At 37.0% G+C, this 17996-nt stretch overlaps 1 protein-coding gene across 16 annotated transcripts in view; it reads left to right on the top strand.

Moving 5' to 3' along the window:
- Positions 1–17996, top strand: part of SLIT2 (slit guidance ligand 2) — a 266430-nt gene that overhangs the window by 160399 nt on the left and 88035 nt on the right. For all 16 annotated transcript variants that reach the window (XR_005104629.1, XM_037390324.1, XM_037390315.1 and 13 more), the window contains exons 6-9: positions 2019–2090; positions 6188–6259; positions 8963–9126; positions 11476–11614. Coding sequence is in view for 15 of the 16 variants with exons in the window: in XM_037390324.1 (XP_037246221.1) it covers positions 2019–2090; positions 6188–6259; positions 8963–9126; positions 11476–11614 (447 nt within the window). In the remaining variant the exon portion in view is untranslated. The remainder of the gene's footprint in view (positions 1–2018; positions 2091–6187; positions 6260–8962; positions 9127–11475; positions 11615–17996) is intronic.

A 17996-nucleotide genomic window follows, 5' to 3' on the forward strand; every position in this document is an offset into this window, starting at 1 on the left:
AATTAAAACAACTCACCCTTCACTAAGGTAGTGGTCATGGTGACTCATTAAGGGAAGAAGTCCAAAAGTTTTCAGGTACACCACGACTGCTGCCAGTCTAGTGGAAGAAATCTGCCTTTCAGTTTGTGTAGGACAAGATTTGCTCAAGTGCTTTCTCTACTGTTAAAAGATTTTCCTTTGTGTATAATATGGATGATTTAGAAGAAGCTGTGTCAGCACTGATTTATACATTGACAGCTAAGGATAATAAGATATGGGCAAACATACAGCTCACCCTTTTACAGATTAACCTGCAGACTGCATTAGGCAAATTTGATGGCATTAAAAGATTTTTCCAATTTGTCTGGAAACAATTTCTCTTTTGTATTGTGTCAAGGGTAACATTTCATGCCATTGTACTAATTTAAATAGCTTTGATAAATTGTTCAAGAGGTTAGAGAGTGTTACTGTGTATGTATTTTACCTCTTTAAAATAAAAAAGGCTATTAACTTAATTGTTAAATGAAATTCATTAATAAAAATTGAAGGAGCCTGAGAAAGTAACACTGCAGCACTGGTGCTGTAACATTGCATCAAAATGATTAAATATCATATTCAGGAAATGATAGTTTGCATTTAGATTTCAGTACACAGAAGCACGGGCACTGTTACAGTTATGACAATATTTTATTCTTGCATAGTATTAATTCAGATGAAAAATATGGATGAAACTAAAGAACTTTATAGAAGTTGGTACATTACATTCAACAGTGGGTGTGATGATTTATTAATAAAGTAAAACGTTATCATAGATTCAGAAGAATCGCAGAAAATGTTTTAGTAAAAGCCTCATTAGCCCTGCTAGCTAATATATAATTGAAGACAGAAGGGCAGAGTTCATTTGTATTTTGTTCATTTTCTTAGTGTTGTTCACACACATTTACTCATATATATTGTCTGACACTGACAAGTTATCGGCTTGGAGAAGATCTGGTTGTTTGAAGTGAGGTTGTATCATTTTTGCTTTGCAAGTCATGCACTGAAATGCAGATGATGTGTGGCAGTATTTATAGGAAAAGCTTTTGTCAGCAGAGAAACTGGGATTTTCTATTTGCATGGTTCTTAGTTTCAGCAGACTTTTTTAATTGGGCAGTGTGTACTGTATCAATTTTTGAATTGAAAAGGTAACAACATTCTTTACAGAAAAGCATGTAAATTTTTCATAACTTAATACTTAAAGATTTATAATGTATGGGATGGATTGCTGAGTTTTATGTCCAGAATTCAAGTGCTCCATTCCAACATCCTATCTGCATATAATTGTGGAGAGCACAGAGTATGTAGAAAACCATGTACTGAAGGTTACAACAGAAATACTAGTTTAATTTGGAGCAGAATTAAAGGAGATACATAACCAAGTATGTAAATACCTTGGGCACTATTTTGTCTACATACAGAAATATTCTAGAAAGCAATTCTTCTAAATCCACACACACACACCACCCCCGCAGTGCCCCTGCACCTCCACCTGGTCCAGGCATGCAGGCATGCAGAGAGACCCCGAAAAGTTGTGTCTCCTGCCGGCCACTGCCACGGCAGGTGGAATTAACATGCAGCTGGGCTGCTCTGATAAATGGATTCTGTTAGGTCACTGAGGGGATGTGTGTGACATTAAGTGATTTACCGTCCTTTACCTTAATGAAATTGTTTCAGCAAGATGACGCTGAGAGCTTTTAATGGATAGCTTTTCTTGATGTAATGAAATTGCATTCCTTTGGCATTTAATATAAGGTGCAGTTATTATTTACTGGAGCTTTCCCAGCGCTGCTGTTTTGCGCAGACAGTTCAGAACAAAAAGGGATTTCTGTGGCAGCACCCAGGCCAGCATGCCGTGTGACAGTCTCAAGCTTACCAGCGTCTTTGCGAGGGTGTTTCAGCTTGCCTGGCCTAGCTCTGCTGGCCCTTCAGCAGGCTGGCTTTGCACCCAGCGCTGCCAGCGCTCATCTCCCTTAAGAATACCTTCCTAATCTCTTTAACAGACAACTGGATTACAACCAGATCAGCTGTATTGAAGACGGGGCATTTAGGGCTCTGCGTGACCTGGAAGTGCTGTAAGTATTCCTTGTATCTCTTACTTGTAGCGGGAGCTCGGTATCTGGGGAGTGCTAATGTAAAAGCTTATCTAGGAGCTGCAGCCTGGTGTCAGGTTGGTCTAGTGAAAAGATGTCTTAAAATAATCCACTGTGATATGCTATACAATGGCAAAAAGATGTGGAGAGGCAGAGATATTCCTTTACTCTGCAAGACAGCCATTAAACAAAATTTAAAAAAACCAAAACAAAACAAAACAAAACAAAAAAAAGCAGGTGGCAGATACTGTAAGAAAAAAATATATTTCCTTTCAAAATGGGGGGGGCAGTATTAATGAATCCAATGAATTTTGTAAATTATCCATCACTGTAGAAATGCTGGACATTTTCAGGATTGCCTTTGTTGTATACTCTGACATCAATTTAATCTTTCAGATGCCGTTTAAAGAACAATATTATATATATATATATATTTGACAATCTGGATGGTTTCAAAGAGGCATTTTTCTAGCAAATATTACCGTTATGTGTTAAGATATTTAACATGTCCACATAAATTGCTTTTTTTAAAACATTTTAAATTTTATGTGAATAAAAAGATACATATATATATGTCTAGAAAAATGTCTTTATGTCACTGAAGGTTAGTACTGCAATACTCCTTTGCATACTTTTTCTCACCGTCTTAGAGTAGCCATCAATGAGGTAAAAGGTAACAAAATTATCATTAGTGACCCCTGACCTGAAAATAGTTACTGTAATGAGCAAAGTGTCTCAGTTCCCAAAGAATCTGAGGCACAGGACACATTCCTAAAGTATCTGCTCTGTCAGTCAAATGTCATATTTTTGCTGGGCTTTCTACATTAAGAGAAGTGAAAGACTGTGTATCAGTGAGTTACCTCATGTTACTTTGAATCACAGTTGGTAAATCACTTGGGAGGGGTGAGGGACAGGTTTTTGTTGCTTTTGGTTTTGTGGGTTTTTTTAAGACTCTGAAGAAGCTTCTTTGGCAATAGATAGTGTCTGTATGTCCAAGAAACTAAAGAATATGTGAACTACTGCTGGTAGAGTTTTTTGTTATTAAGCAATAATTGGTTTTACTTATGAGTGAATGAATCTGACAGCTAAATTTGATTTTTTAATTTTTTTTACTCCATAATCATAGAATAACAAGCCTATTGTTAACTTTCTGGTATAAATCCATGTTAAATGTACTGTAGGTTCAATATTGCATCTAATTGCGAAGTTGATCAATTGTTGGTGGTCTGTCAGTAAACCTGATGTTCTGTGAGATTTTTATCTTCGGAACTCATAAATACGACAAAATAACTTTCCCAGTGATGGTTTAGTCTAGTTATTATGGGTTTTAATATAAGATCTTCTTTACAAGTGAAAGTGTTAAATGTCTATTTAAAAAATAAGTATTTTCTGCATTGTTAATGGTTGTAATTTTTAGTGTTCTAAAAAGGTAATCCTTGGTATTTGAAGTCAGTGGTAAAATTTTCACATCTATTTCAATGAATGAAAAAAAGGGAAAAAAAAATGTTAAAATAATAGTCTACTGAAAAAGCAGGTAATTAGAATTTTCTGAATGAATATACATAGACTATTAGCGTGTTCAAATATATAAATGTTTGCTATCTTCAGTTATGTTATGTGATAAGCAATGATGTAAAGATTAAGTTTTTTAAAAATGGAGACATATATTTCAAACAGTACTGAAGATTTTGTATCTAATTCAGCTTCCTTTCCAATTTGGCTTAAAGAATAAAAGATATGTATTTTAGACCATACTATATTCACTGAGTAGTAAATAAAACTACTTATTTTGTTTTCATTTGGACTTAATGATTCCATCTAAGCACAGAATGTGTATATTACTTCAAACTACAAGTATACTGTTTAGTGACAGTTTGAAATGTTTACCAAAGTAATAGGTCTTATATATTGGTTAAATAATTGCAGAATCTTAGAGGCTGTTAGTGTTAAAGATTACAAAATCAACCTGAGTTCTGGACAGTTCTGAAAGATGAAAGCAATTATAGATATGATCCTCCCTATGAATTTCTGTGAAATTTTATTTACCCTTTTTCTCTCTTTTTTTTTTTTTTTTTTTTTTTTTTTGAACAGAAAATCTGCTATAGTGGGGAAACAAACCGTGGGACATTAGAACAAATAAAGTATCTAACAAATGAAAAAAAAGTCTTTCAGTCATCACATTCTTTGCAATCATATGTAACTCATAGAGAAAACGAGCTAATTTTTTTTAATTATATCTCTCCATTGATGTCAAGCATTTTCATCATTAGACAGAAATAGTTAAGAAAATTATTTAATTCCTTATGTATCCCTTACATCTACTGATAGTTTTCTGTACCCTTGCAAAAAGTAAAGTAATAGCTCACATATAAAAAATAGCAAGGCAAACATCAAACATCTGAAATAGAGAATTAAACCATTTGTAGATACACCTTCTTTAAACAGCTAACAGCTATGGAAATATGTACTAATTTCCATTCCCTTCACTGAAGAGACATGATTTAAAACCTTGTAAGAAGTTGTGCAAGAAGAACTGTGGGAGCTGTCATATACTATGTGGACACTGTAAGAAAATCCCGCCAAGATTTACCGATTGTCATTTATTCATTAAGACACCTTTTGCAGATATACCCACTTGGCCATTTTTTTTGCTTCATTTTTGTTCTGTTTTGAAAAAGGGCATGATTCTCCCTTTTTCTTCTTCTTTTTATTTTTCTCTTCTTTCTTTATGTAGCTCTAAGAGCACACAGGGGAGATCCCTTATGCACAGTGAAGAAAACATTTAGGACATGGAATGAGTAAGCACACAAAGGTGAAATGCAGTACATTACAGCAGTAATTAACTGCTTGGTTAATGTGGAGGTGTATAGACCAATCCTGCTCGGGGTGCTGTGAATTTACCTTTCTGTGTTTCAGGATCAGAAAGTACTAAAAAGTTTCTTCCAAATAAGCATAAATCACACTTTAAAGAAAAAAAAAAGAAAAAAAAAAAAAGGAAAATGTAAAACACTGTTTCAAAAGGGAAAAAAGGTTTGGGCAGTAGGACTTACTTATTAGTGTCATAGTTATATTCTTAAAATCTCAGAGCACATACTCTTTTTTACTCAAATGAGTAAGTTCTAAGTCAAAACTGTAAATTGTATCACTTGTTCTGGAGTCAAGCTTGTATGTGTTTTATTTGCCGCCTAAAGGCAATATTTAGCTGTAGGATTGTTCATAAATCTTATTATCTTTACAAATTACACTTAAGGAGTATGACTGGTCTGTGCTAACCAAAAATTGGCTAAGATTTATTCCCAGTTGCTATCAAGTTCCAGGGATCTTGTCTAAAATTTAAATTATTAGTTTGCTGAAATATTAAAATTCGTGACTCCTTCCATTGTAGAGCAGAAACTCTCCCTATTGTTCATGCAGCTCTGGATCATCTATAGGAATCCTGTTCCATATAAAACCTAATTGCAGCCCATAGTTGTTTTCCTAAAAATCTTGAAAAAACAGGCAGATCTTGTTATTTGTATCCTCTGTCAACAAATATGGACTCTCAAAAGCTAGAAAGGGAAAACTGAGTCCTAGAATCAAGTAATTTTCTCCAAGAACTCTCGCTTTTACATTGGGATGACAAGCTTAGCTTGAATGCCCTAGATCAGGAGTCCTCAAACTATGGCCCGTGGGCCAGATACGGCCCCCCAGGGTCCTCAATCCGGCCCCTGGTATTTACAGACCCCCCCCGCCAACCAAGCAGCCGCAGATGACTGCCTGCCACTTCATCCGCGCGCCGGCCCCCTGTTTAAAAAGTTTGAGGACCCCTGCTAGATGTTCTCAACATTGGTGGAAGCTCCATTTGAGTGAATCATAGGTTACTGGGACCTCATATTACTTAGGTTTATTAAAACAGTCAAACCATAGTGTTTTACCAGGCATTGAACAGGGAGGAAAAGCATATCTAAAAGCTTGTTCTTTTTCCTGATACCTATCCCTAAACACAGTACACCAAGGTCTTCACTACCTATACCTTTTTAAAAGTGTAGTAGGTATGATATAACTGTAACATGTTGATATGCTTCTTCCTGTATTTGCAGCACTCTCAACAATAACAACATCACTCGACTGTCGGTGGCAAGTTTCAACCATATGCCCAAACTCAGAACATTGTAAGTAGTCCCACTGAAACTGGCTGCCATTTTGTCGGTCCAGTATATAATTTTTATCTCTACCAATTTTTTTCAGTGGTCTACAGACACGTATATAGGCAAAAAAAAAGCATAAGCTCAATTAAAAAAAAAATATTGAGGTATCATGAGGCTGACGAGCATGAAATCTGTGTGTGCATGTATGGCGGCTAATTCTGAAAGGTAAAGCTAACAAGTGACCCCAAGGCTGATACTTCGGGCTCGGGTGATAAAGAAGCAGTTGCATCCTTTTCCATTAGCTTTTTTAGGATTTGGGATGAATAAGCCTATGAAAATGGTTCCATGGCCTTTTCCCAGCTGGATTTTCCACAGTGCTGTATTCAGTCACAGAAAAGCATCACCTTCTAGCAAAGAAGATGAAGGCAGGGGGGATTCTCTGTTATATATTACAGCTCTATAGAGAAGGAAATACATGGGTTTTGAAAGTCAAAAATTTGTTTTACTTTGAGCAATTGAATGGGTCACATTTCATTTAGGAACATGGAAGAATCTTTGATTGGATGTCAGATGTGATAAATGGGAAATCTTTATGCTTTTATTACTGTATTGCTAGCAGACCTAATTAAACTAAACTGGCTCTCCAACATTCTTTGTAACATAAAATTATAGCATCATCCGGTAGTGCTATTATAATTAAAGTTGTGTCAGCATTTACAATAAGGTCCCCATTTTTAGAGGTTATGACTTTCACAGAAGAACACTTCACCATTCTGAAACAAAACACAGTCAAAAGAGTGTGTATGCTAGTGATAGAGTGTGCTGTTATTTCTTTTGTATGTTTATACTGAACTAAGAATAAATGTATATTGTGTTGACTGGCAAAACCAGAATATATCAAGGTTTAGTCTGGAGACTCTCGTTCAAACAGATTTTCCAGTGAAGTGGGAATCAAAAATGAACAGGGTGTTTCTATCAGAGTTCAAGAGTAGCTCTTACTGTTCAGAAATTACTTTTACAAAGAGCCTGCCCATTTTCTTTTAAGCATGTTGGGTTACACAACTGTTTTGATATCAGTAGGGCTATTCAATATAGCATACCTTTCATAACTGAAGAAACTTCATGCAGGTGAGTAGTCCTGCTGATTTCATAACAGAATTGTAACTATTCTTATTTGGACAAATGCAAGGGTACTTAAACAGTGCTGGCCATGGGCTTTTGGTGTCCTTGGTTATATTTTGATAATAGAATTTCATTCCAGTTTTTCAGGTCTGAGACTTGAAAACATGAATGTCCGTAACTCTTTCAAATACAGTTTATATTCTGAACCACGAATTACAGTGAATCAAATTAGCAACAAAAGAAAATGGACACATAGAGTCCTAGATTATAGCTGTAACATCCCATTTGCAGTCAGAATATGCTTGTATAACCATATTGATTTCAGTGGCATTAGTTCTGATTTGCAATGGTGTTCTTGCCTACAGCTGGCCACAGATTGTACTGAATGAGTGTGCTGTATTGTGAGCTATATTTGCAAAGCACCTACCCAAGAACTGGTACAGAAAATACATTGCCTTTAATTTCTAGTTGTTTATGGGGGGGTGGGGGGTGCGGGAAGTGAGTTAAATAAAATCATTTCTTTATGTTGGTTACACATTTCATGTTGCTTTACAGATATTTTTTTAATGGATTAATTCGACTCCTTGTCTAAACGCTGATTTTCTTGCACTTCCGTTCCAGTTATTTGGTTAGGGTAGAGCGCATCAGCTAAAAAGGACCAAAATTACATTACTATGTTATGCATGATTCTGAGTAAGGATTTGATTTATAGCTGTGGGCATCCTTTTCTGTAGTTTGAGAAAATGTAAGAGCCAGAGAAAAGTAAGAGTCAGAGGAAAGTAATTTACCTAATTTAGTGAATGCATTTGTCTGATATTTTGTCAATGGCAAAGTGCTTTTTGCCATTTGGCAAGGCTCTTGTCTCGGAGCCTGCCAACAGAGAGGCAACTTACTTAATTCCATTGCTTGCTGCCATTTGGTCTTTTAATTTCAGGCATTGCTTAGAATGTAGGTCCCTAGGAGCCAAAAGCAGCTAATCCCCCTTTCTGTGATTAAACAAAAAGAGAGGAAATCAGAAAAAGGATGTGGAAGAAGGTGTTTTATATTGAGTTATTACTCTGTCTTGATTAGCAGAAAATGAATATGACTTGTTAAAGGGATTTTGCAGGCTGTTTCTATAGAGACTAATAATGGCCAGACTTACAGATATATCTAATTGGAAACAAAATCTTTTATTAAGTCTTTTTTTCTGACAGTATATTATCACTATAGGGCAATTTACTTGAGACATTTTTGTCTTATTCACTATTTGTACAGATCTGGACTAAAGGCTCCCACGGCAGCTTTCAAGCTCTTGTATATTTACTTCTTGCTTTTAGACAAGAGAAAAGAAACTACAGATAGCTTGCTTTACTAGGAAGTCCTCTTTTTCCTTCTGATTAATTAGACCACAAATAAAAAGTAATTTTGTTGCTTGTATAGTTTTAAGTATTAGCATTTAACTCCCAGACTTGCAATGAAAGATGCGAAAAATTAATTCCCCACTTAACAATTTTTATTAATAGATTGGTATAGCTGCTTGCTGAAGTGGCGGCTGGGGAAACTAGTTGCTTTTCTGTTCGTTCTTCCTAGCTTAAAGGTACTGATGTGTTTCTTTCCATGCAGTCGTCTTCACTCCAACAACCTCTACTGTGATTGCCACCTGGCCTGGCTGTCCGACTGGCTGCGGCAGCGGCCACGGGTCGGCCTCTACACCCAGTGCATGGGGCCGTCCCACCTACGGGGACACAACGTAGCCGAGGTCCAAAAACGGGAGTTTGTCTGCAGCGGTAAGGGAAACAGATTCATGCACCAAGTCCTGTTTTACAACACACCTACCAACAGCTCATCAGTGATAGCTAGTGCTGCATATTGAGTTCTGCTAGCTTTTGCATAACCCAAGCATTAATGTTTATTAAAAAAATAAACTAATCATTTTTATTGTGATTTGTATCTTGGGGGGAGTGTGTGTGTGTGCTTCTGTCCTTACAAAATTTGTGTAAATGATGCATTCACATAGATTATATAACCTTCTAAAAGTATAATTATGGGGGGGACATACAGAAAATGAAATAAAAGGTGTACTGTCTGAGAACATAGGGCCTTTAGTAATAAGGGATTATTATTTTTTAACTTTACAGGTTGTTGCTTTTTCTTGTTATTTTCTGCAGTTTAAATAATCTGAATCGCTAAGTAACTTTCTGAATGTTATTGGCATGCTTTATTAGTGCATCAGGTTATTTTCTGATATGAAATAATGAAATGACTAACAGTTCGTTACTAATCACATTTTCTCTATTCAATTTTTTTTTCCTTTATTTGTATCTTCTAGATGAGGAAGAAGGCAAGTTTATCTTTCTTATTTAAATATTTTTAGACTCAGATTGAAAATTTTCTGTAAACTTTGTCTACTGTTTCAAGTTTCCTCAAAACCATTAAAAAACAGCTGGAATACAGCTCTCTATCTTTTCAGTGATTCAGCAGGGTCGTTTCTACTGACTGATATTCTGCAGAACCCCAGAAGCCTATTGCCAAGTATCCCAAAATTTTCACAGATCTGTGCTTTTAAAAGAGTTTTATGGGGAGCACAATGTTTTGTCCTTGTTAAACAGCCTCTGACATCAAAGTGTAAGGCACTTGCATCTTTGCATAGCAAATGCTAACAGTATTCTTACCATTAATTCTGCCTTTATGAACACTTAAAAGGGCTCCTAACAAGATCACCTCATGTATCTTATTTGTAAATGGCATGGCTGCAGAGCCCAAGGATCAAGAACAGTTTTATAACTTGGTCATTATAACCCTGATTTTGAGGAAGGGGAATAATCATGTTTTCTCCCTGGATCGCTGTACTTTTATTAAACAAAAGTAGGTGAAGTATTTCCTGCCCATTAATACAGAAAAAGTAGTATGTGTTATTACTTTTTGTCAGCTGTTTGTATTTTGTAACAAATACATAAATGTGAAATCAAGTTATTATATTGTAAACTACTATCTCAAAAGACTAACCTTTTCAGTAATTTAAAACATGAGCAGTTATTTGAAGTTGTAAGAACGAACAGCACTGGCTGCAACTTACATTGTCAATGCAACCTTCCTATGTTAATATATGACATTAAACGTAATGAGAGAGAGATTAAGTTGTGGTTTCACAGTCAAGAAGGTTGTATTCCCCTGAGAATTTCAAAACAGTCAGCAGCTTTTTTTACCTTAACAAAAAAAAAAAGAAGAAAAAAGGCTTCATGCCTTTCTCATCTCTTTGTGCCTTTCTGTATCATTACAAAACAGCAATTCTGTATCATTAAATTGATACAAGAAAGAGTGCATTCATATATTATAAAATGTGCAATCTTTCTATTTGCAGGAAAATATAATAAGTTGTTTACTTTCTAAAACATACCTAAATATGATAAGATTATTTTTAAATACAATTATAAATGCCAAGTTTGACATATAGCACAAGAGCTTGGGGGGAGGGGAGCAGGGAAGTCGTGTAAATTAGACACCTGAGTTAATAAGAATGCTAGAGTGTGGGAGCAAGAAGTCTGCTGAGCTAACACAGATAGTGAGAGTATGAGCTGTGAAGTCAACGTTGGATTTATTTTTAAATAAAAATGTCATAATTCCAAAAGTATCTGTAACCAATATGTAACTGAAGGACTGTACTCAAATAAGTAATTGCAGAACAGATCATAACTAGCAGGACACCTTCAGTTTTTGTAACAAAGTTCATTCATTTCTGTTGACATGCATTTTTAATAGTACACAAGATTATGAAAATTAAATAAATAATTGACTTTTAAAACCACAGAATAAATAAAATATACCTGAAAAATGGCGAAGACACTGTCTTCTTTAATAAGACTTTGCAAGTTGCTGAAGAAGTTGAAGAATGATGTAATTCTAGCACAGTAACTGAGCATTTGTCTTTCATCTCTCAGTATTGTATCGACATGTTGCTATTATATGGGTATTTAAATTAATGCAATACAAAAGTACTGGTAGGATACAATGTTTATTTTAGCAGTTCTGCCCTAAATTTTTTAAGGAAGTGTAAAATGTGATGTTTTACTGTTGAGGTAGACTGAACTACTGTTTGACTGTGTTGTGCAATTTTAGGAGAAACTTTTCTTTTGCAGGTCACCAGTCCTTCATGGCTCCATCCTGCAGTGTCTTGCATTGCCCTGCGGCGTGCACCTGTAGTAACAACATTGTGGACTGTCGTGGGAAAGGCCTCACTGAGATCCCAACGAACCTTCCAGAAACTATTACTGAAATGTGCGTAATCTGACTTTTTTTTTTTTATGAACTTGCAGAAAACAGGTTTTTTCTATGTATTCATTTTTATTTATATCATAAATATAACATTCATTTATATCATAAGTTCATGCATTATGTAGGGTATGAATTTTGGAATATACATTCCAATACAGTAATAAAGGAATTTGAAGGTATATGAAAATATTTAAGACATTTATGTTCTCTTATCGGTTAGTTTTGTATGCGCTACTCAAAATCCATAGTTAAAATTGCATTCTGAGTTGGTTTTACAAGAGTTTGGAAATTCTTGCTTTTCTGCAAGTGAGTGGAGTTTCACTGCAGGCTATAAACTCCATTGCTTCAGGGTTGCTCACTGTGCTGGTTTTGGCTGGGTTAGAGTTAATTTTCTTCCCAGTGAGTGGCCAGTTCGAGGCCATGTTCTGGATCTGTGCAGGAGCCAGCACTGGTGGCTCAGGGAGGTGCCGGTGGCTGCTGAGCAGCGCTGACCCAGAGCCGAGGCCGTGTCTGCCCCTCACCCCCCAGCAGCGAGCAGGCTGGGGGGCACCAGCAGCTGGGAGGGGGCACGGCCGGGACAGCTGACCCCGGCTGGCCAAAGGGACATTCCGTACCGTATGGCGCCATGCTCAGCGGGTAGAGCTGGGGAAGGAGGAGGAAGGGGGCACGTTGGGCGTGATGGCGTTTGTCTTCCCCAGTCACGGTTACCTGTGCTGGAGCCCTGCTCTCCTGGGGGTGGATGGACCTGCTTCCAGTGGGAAGGGGGGAATGAATCCCCCTCATTTGCTTTGGTTGCATGGGTGGCTTTTGCTTTACCTATTAAACTGTCTTAGCCCACGAGTTTTCTTACTTTTACTCTTCTGATTCTTTGCTCCATCCCACTGTGGGGATGGTGACTGAGCGGCTGGTGGGGGGCTGAGCTGCTGGCTGGGATTAAACCATGACACCCACCTTCAGTCACTATTCATCAGACTCCCTATTAGAGAAGCATATCTTTGCATGAAAGATCAGCAACCTATACCACCCATAATAAGTGTCCTGCTAAAATGTTACCCTCAGAGGGCAATCTGAGAAGGCAAAAGTAAGGTGGTTGAATGGGATCTGTGGTATTGTCACTGTGTTGATACCATATATCTGTGGACAGAAGAGCATGCATGCTGGTAAGGTTGTGTGACATGACATAAACAGCAGAAACATTGACAAAAAGTACAACCATGTCATAACTGTAGAGCAGGGTTGTATCAGTGGTGCAATAGGACCTGCAGGCCTCAAGGGCAATGTGGCTGAGAGGTTGTGTGAGCACAGAAGGAAAGTTACTGCTGCCTGGTCTGCAGGGCAGGGGAGGAACTAAAACAAAAGGTCAACTTTCTGACAAGACGAGCAGGACTTGGCAACATGAGGATCTCTCTGTGCTGGGGACGGTGGAGACAGTGTTCAGGAAGGGAGGCTGGGAGTTCCCTTTAGGGAAACAGTGGGAGAGTAGCTGTGCCAACAACCTGGTGAGAAGGGTCTGGCTAGAAGTAAATTACTTGGAGAGAGTATTCAGAATAAAAAGGTTGTGAGCACGTTGGTGATAAAAGATTATGTTAAGGATTTGCAATAAGGATGGTGAGGGGAACAGATGCCTGAAGTGAAAGGGAAGAGGTGTCCTGAACATACATCCTGTTGTACATAAGGATGTACATTTTCTTGAAAGTTTGAAAACAGGCCTCCACAATGAGATTTTACAAGAGGAAGTAGAACTTAACAATTTTAAGGCAATCTCATGGCTTGTTGATACCTGACCTGTGTTTTTGAACTTCACAGAATTGGAACTACTGTGGTTGCTTCTTAGGATGTGAGTAATAATCTGTCAGTTCATTATTACTGTTGTTAATACTGACCTGGCTGACCCTACCTGATCCAATTCAGTCATTCTGCTATATAATACAAACACCTCTTCTACATTTCACCCCTCTCAGAAAAATCCCTCTGCTTGCAAATAAAGTGACTACTTCAGAAAATCCATACATAGTGCCTAGGAAGGCTGCACAGTCTGTTTTCAGTATTTAATTGCTTGTATACTGTCTTTTTTAGTTGCATATGTACTTCTGTGTGCATAGAGGAGGAAAAATACTGCAGGAAAGAAGAGGGAGTGCATCTCAAACATTCCCCAGAATATTTCTGCTGCTAACCACTGGAGTTAACCACTGAATGGTGATTACAGATACTGGAAGACCAATTCTTACATCATCATCTTCTAGACCTATGCAGTTTAGTAGGGATACATGCTGTTAACATCTGTACTTCCTTGAGAAATTCAGTGATAGCAAGGGTGTTTCTAAATTTTTATTAAAGGTCATCACTCCCAAAGAAATGATAGGATGTGGTAGTTACTAGCTGACTTAATCCATTGTTAAAGGAAGTGAGCATAAGGCAAAGGCAAATGGGAATTTACAGAAAGGAAAGATGCTTTCTGCTAATTGGTCCACTGTACTTTCTATGTAAGAAATGCTGTTGAGTTTTAAGCATTTGACAGATTGCAAACTGAAGCTCAGTGATTCCTGCTAGGCTAGGCAGTGTTCAAATTCCAGAGTGAGGCCTTTTCACATTCTGAGATCTCTGATACATTAATATAGATAAATATGTATGTGTGTGCTCATATAAATATGTACAGTATCTATACTATGCTACAGTGTATATAGTTGATAGTGATACAGCGCAAACTACCTGTTATCTCTCTGTATTTTATCTAGTTTGTAATGTTGGCTAAATATAATGCAGATCACAGTATTTTGCACACTTAAATAACAACACTGATGCCATAAGACATGTGAACGTACATTTATTCAAAAGTGGGTGCAAGAAGAGATAAAACATTAGAAAGCCAAACTTTACTAATTAGTTTATATTAAACAGACACATACCAGTGAATGCCAGTGTGACCAGAAAACGGAACTTTAGTGTTTGACTGACATTTTGAGTAAAGCAGACAGAAGGGCTGAGATGTGATTTGAGCCAGTGGTAGGCTGCACTTACTGTACAGTGAGAACAAAAATTTCCAGCTGAGTGGAAGGTAAGGAGAGAAAGGTACAGGAAAATAAAGAAATAAAGTAAGACACATGAAAGGCTCTGAAAATCATGGAAAAACTGAGTCGAAGAATTAGAGTACAGGATTCTGTGAGTATTTTATGAGAATCGCGTGATCTTTGCTGCTTCCTTGTCAATAGTTTGAAGAGGAGTTGCAGTTTGACAAATAAGTATATTTTAATGGTTGTATGGGGAAAGCTTTACACTGTACTGGCTGCTTTGATGTGAGGAAAATAATGAGTGATAGTTCTTTTATTATTGTTATGGGTGGCAGGTATATTCACCGTCTTAGCATCAAAAAGAATGATAGATAGATAAGAGAATGAGTGGTTTATGGAATAAAAAAGATTTTACCATTATTGAAATGAGGGAAGCCTACGAGACTGGATCAAACCAGAAGTCCACCCTGGCCACATCAGTTGTCCCTGAAGAATGTTTTGGGAACAGCAGTATACAACTTCAGAAGTAAAACACCAATAGGACAAATATTTTCCTTGCTCCCAACGTGTGTGTTGGTTCATTTTCTGAAACCTGAAAATCTGCATAGCTTTCAGGAAAAAAAGGTTTTCTTTGAAACATCGTCTGCTTTAAATGCTACTGTGTTCTTAATCTTCATGTTATTTTAAGCTAAGAATTTTTTTGATTGAGGGGGTTGTGCTCAAAACCTTTCAGTTTAAAATATAGTCTTTTAAAATTTCATTAATTTTCCTTTGTTTTTGTGGAGGGAGGGAAAATGCATTCAGGTTCATAATTCGTCCTGCCATCTTCTGTTTTGCATGCCACTGTGATTCATCTCTTCTCTAAACTAACTGTTCCAAGTGCATTCGATCTTTTTGGATTCCAAACCTTCCATGTTTTAATTAATCTCCTCCTTTTTCTCTGAACTGTTTTTTTTTTAATTTTTTTTTGGCCTGCAATGACCAGACTTGAATGTAATATTCCAGATGGTAGTGAACCATCACTTTATATTAATGGAATTTTAGTTTTCTTTCCTTTGTGTTTTGCAACCTAATCCTTACTTGCTTTCTTTAACTGCCAGTACATGTTGCACCGTGTTTTCCATTGAATTATCCATGAAGAGTCCTGGGCCTTTTTTCTTAGCTCTTACAGTTTTGTCAGGAACCAGAAGTTCATAGACATAATCTTATTATTCCATCCACAGACATTTCTGAACATTGAATCTATGTTATTTTTTAAAGCTGCTCTGTGAAATTCTTAGTCTTCTCTGCTTTCAACTAACTTCAACATGCAGAAAGATTTTGACATTCCTATATTGTTATCATATAATAAACAGTGTTTTAAAGCTTCATTTTTAAAGAAGTACTTTACAACAGTTGCTTATAGCAGCCCCTTGAGATTAGATTAGAAAGAATGATTGTATCCCATAAAATAATCTGGTTTTTCAGTTACTCCTTATGTGATAATGTTGTCAGTATGCCAAAATGGTAGCTGACTAAATATTTGAAGAGATGAGACCATGCTGTCACAGCAGCATTAAGAATGCCAAGGAGCTGCTGAATGCAAGGCAGAATGTCACAGTGAGCACTGCATTTCCACCACCATTACACAGTTCACACACACATGAGTTTATTATCGTAATCAGCATTTTAAGCACATGCTTTGGCAGGAGCTCGCCAGTTCTCAGGGAGAGAGGGAAAAAGAAATGTGCTGGTTCCCTGTTGTTTTCTGAAGGATGTACCGGCTTTAATATCCATATTATTAATTATTCACTCATCTTTATAATACTACCATCACCAGAGTCTTGTGCACACCAACAGAAAATTGGCATTATATTTCTGTTTTACATGTGCCAGATGATGTCCAATCTTTTCAGTAATTTTCCGTATTTGCCAATCTTTTTCTGCGTTCTCAACTGAATGTTGTCTGATTTTCTAAACATACTTCATTGACAGGAACATTTGAAAGATCCATATTTTCCAATTCCCTTACTTTGGACTTATCTGCCCTACAATGTTGTCACTTGTTTATAGGCTGTATTTGCAGAATCCAGTTCTGAATACTACCAGCCTGTCATGTACTTCAGCCGACTTCATGTTTCACAAACACCTCTGGTGCTTACATCTCTCCTGCCATTTGTCTTTGTTTTATTGTATCTCATGTGAATAACTTTTTTCCATGAAGCTGACATCAAACTTTGTCAGCCATCCTTTACAGAGTTGCTTGAAATTTGACAACTTATTTTTGTGAGATTTCATTTTTCAATCCATTTCTGCCTCCTATTTGTTCATATGGATAGAAAGTTACTTTTAATAAGAATAGAATCCATATTTAGTTTTTGAAGGTACATAATCCATTATTTTTTTCTTGAGATTCTTCCATTTGCCTTCAACACATGCTTATGGTTTTGTGATGTTTTGCCATGTTCTCCATTCATTTCTTCCATGCTTTCTCTCAGTGGAAAGCCTGACCTCATTCAGCTCCTCAGTACCTTATGAAGTGCTGATTTCGTTCTCTTTGCTCAACAGAAACTTCCTTTAAATAAAACGCAGGCTGACCTGTTTCCGCATGAAAATACTTTGTATCCATTACATTGTCAGTCCATGTGGGACAATGCTGCATAAAATCTAAGTGGCATTAATGTCTGTCCTTCTGGTGTATATAATTAAACTGCAGGTTTAAAGTGCATATTCCATGTTGACAATTCTATGCTTCACACAGCCCCTCCCCCCCCAAGGGGGTTGATAAATTACCCTGTATCTAAATAATGTGCTAAAAACCCCTTTAAATGGAATATTGGATTTCTTAAATATTAATTATTGGCAGTTTCAATTAAGTAAAATTTTGCATGTTAAAGCTCCTGGTTAGCTTTTTAGGGAAAAGTAAAAGAAAAGGCTTTCTGTTTAGAGCCTAATACTGATATTGCGACTTTGCATCACCTTGATAGCTCTGCTGGACAATTGTTTTGGGATGAAAATTTAAGACAATAGGAGCTGTCTTCTCTGCTGATGGATACTGCTTCTGTAGCAGAGCTGGCAAGGAGAGGTATGTGCTTGCACTGTACTGCGGCCTTCCTGTCTCTTGAGTTTGGTTTGATAGCCTAAACCACTGAGAAAAATGAGTCTGCACTGGAAGCTGAAGTGGTTAAGGAATGTTCTGTGATGGTGGGAGCAGGAGGAAGCAGAGCTTGTTGCCAAAATGCTACTTCATTCCAGTGCATTTGGATTTACTGGTAACCATCAGGGTGTTGCTGAGAGGGTCTTGTCATACTGCTCTGTCTGACTTCTCAATTGGTACAGAAGTCAGTTGGCTAAAACTAGCAGTTCCTGTTGTGTGAAGTCAATTAGCAGGCAACGCA

The sequence above is a fragment of the Falco rusticolus genome, chromosome 1 (assembly GCF_015220075.1).
Source record: "Falco rusticolus isolate bFalRus1 chromosome 1, bFalRus1.pri, whole genome shotgun sequence".
NCBI classification, from domain to species: Eukaryota; Metazoa; Chordata; class Aves; order Falconiformes; family Falconidae; genus Falco; species Falco rusticolus.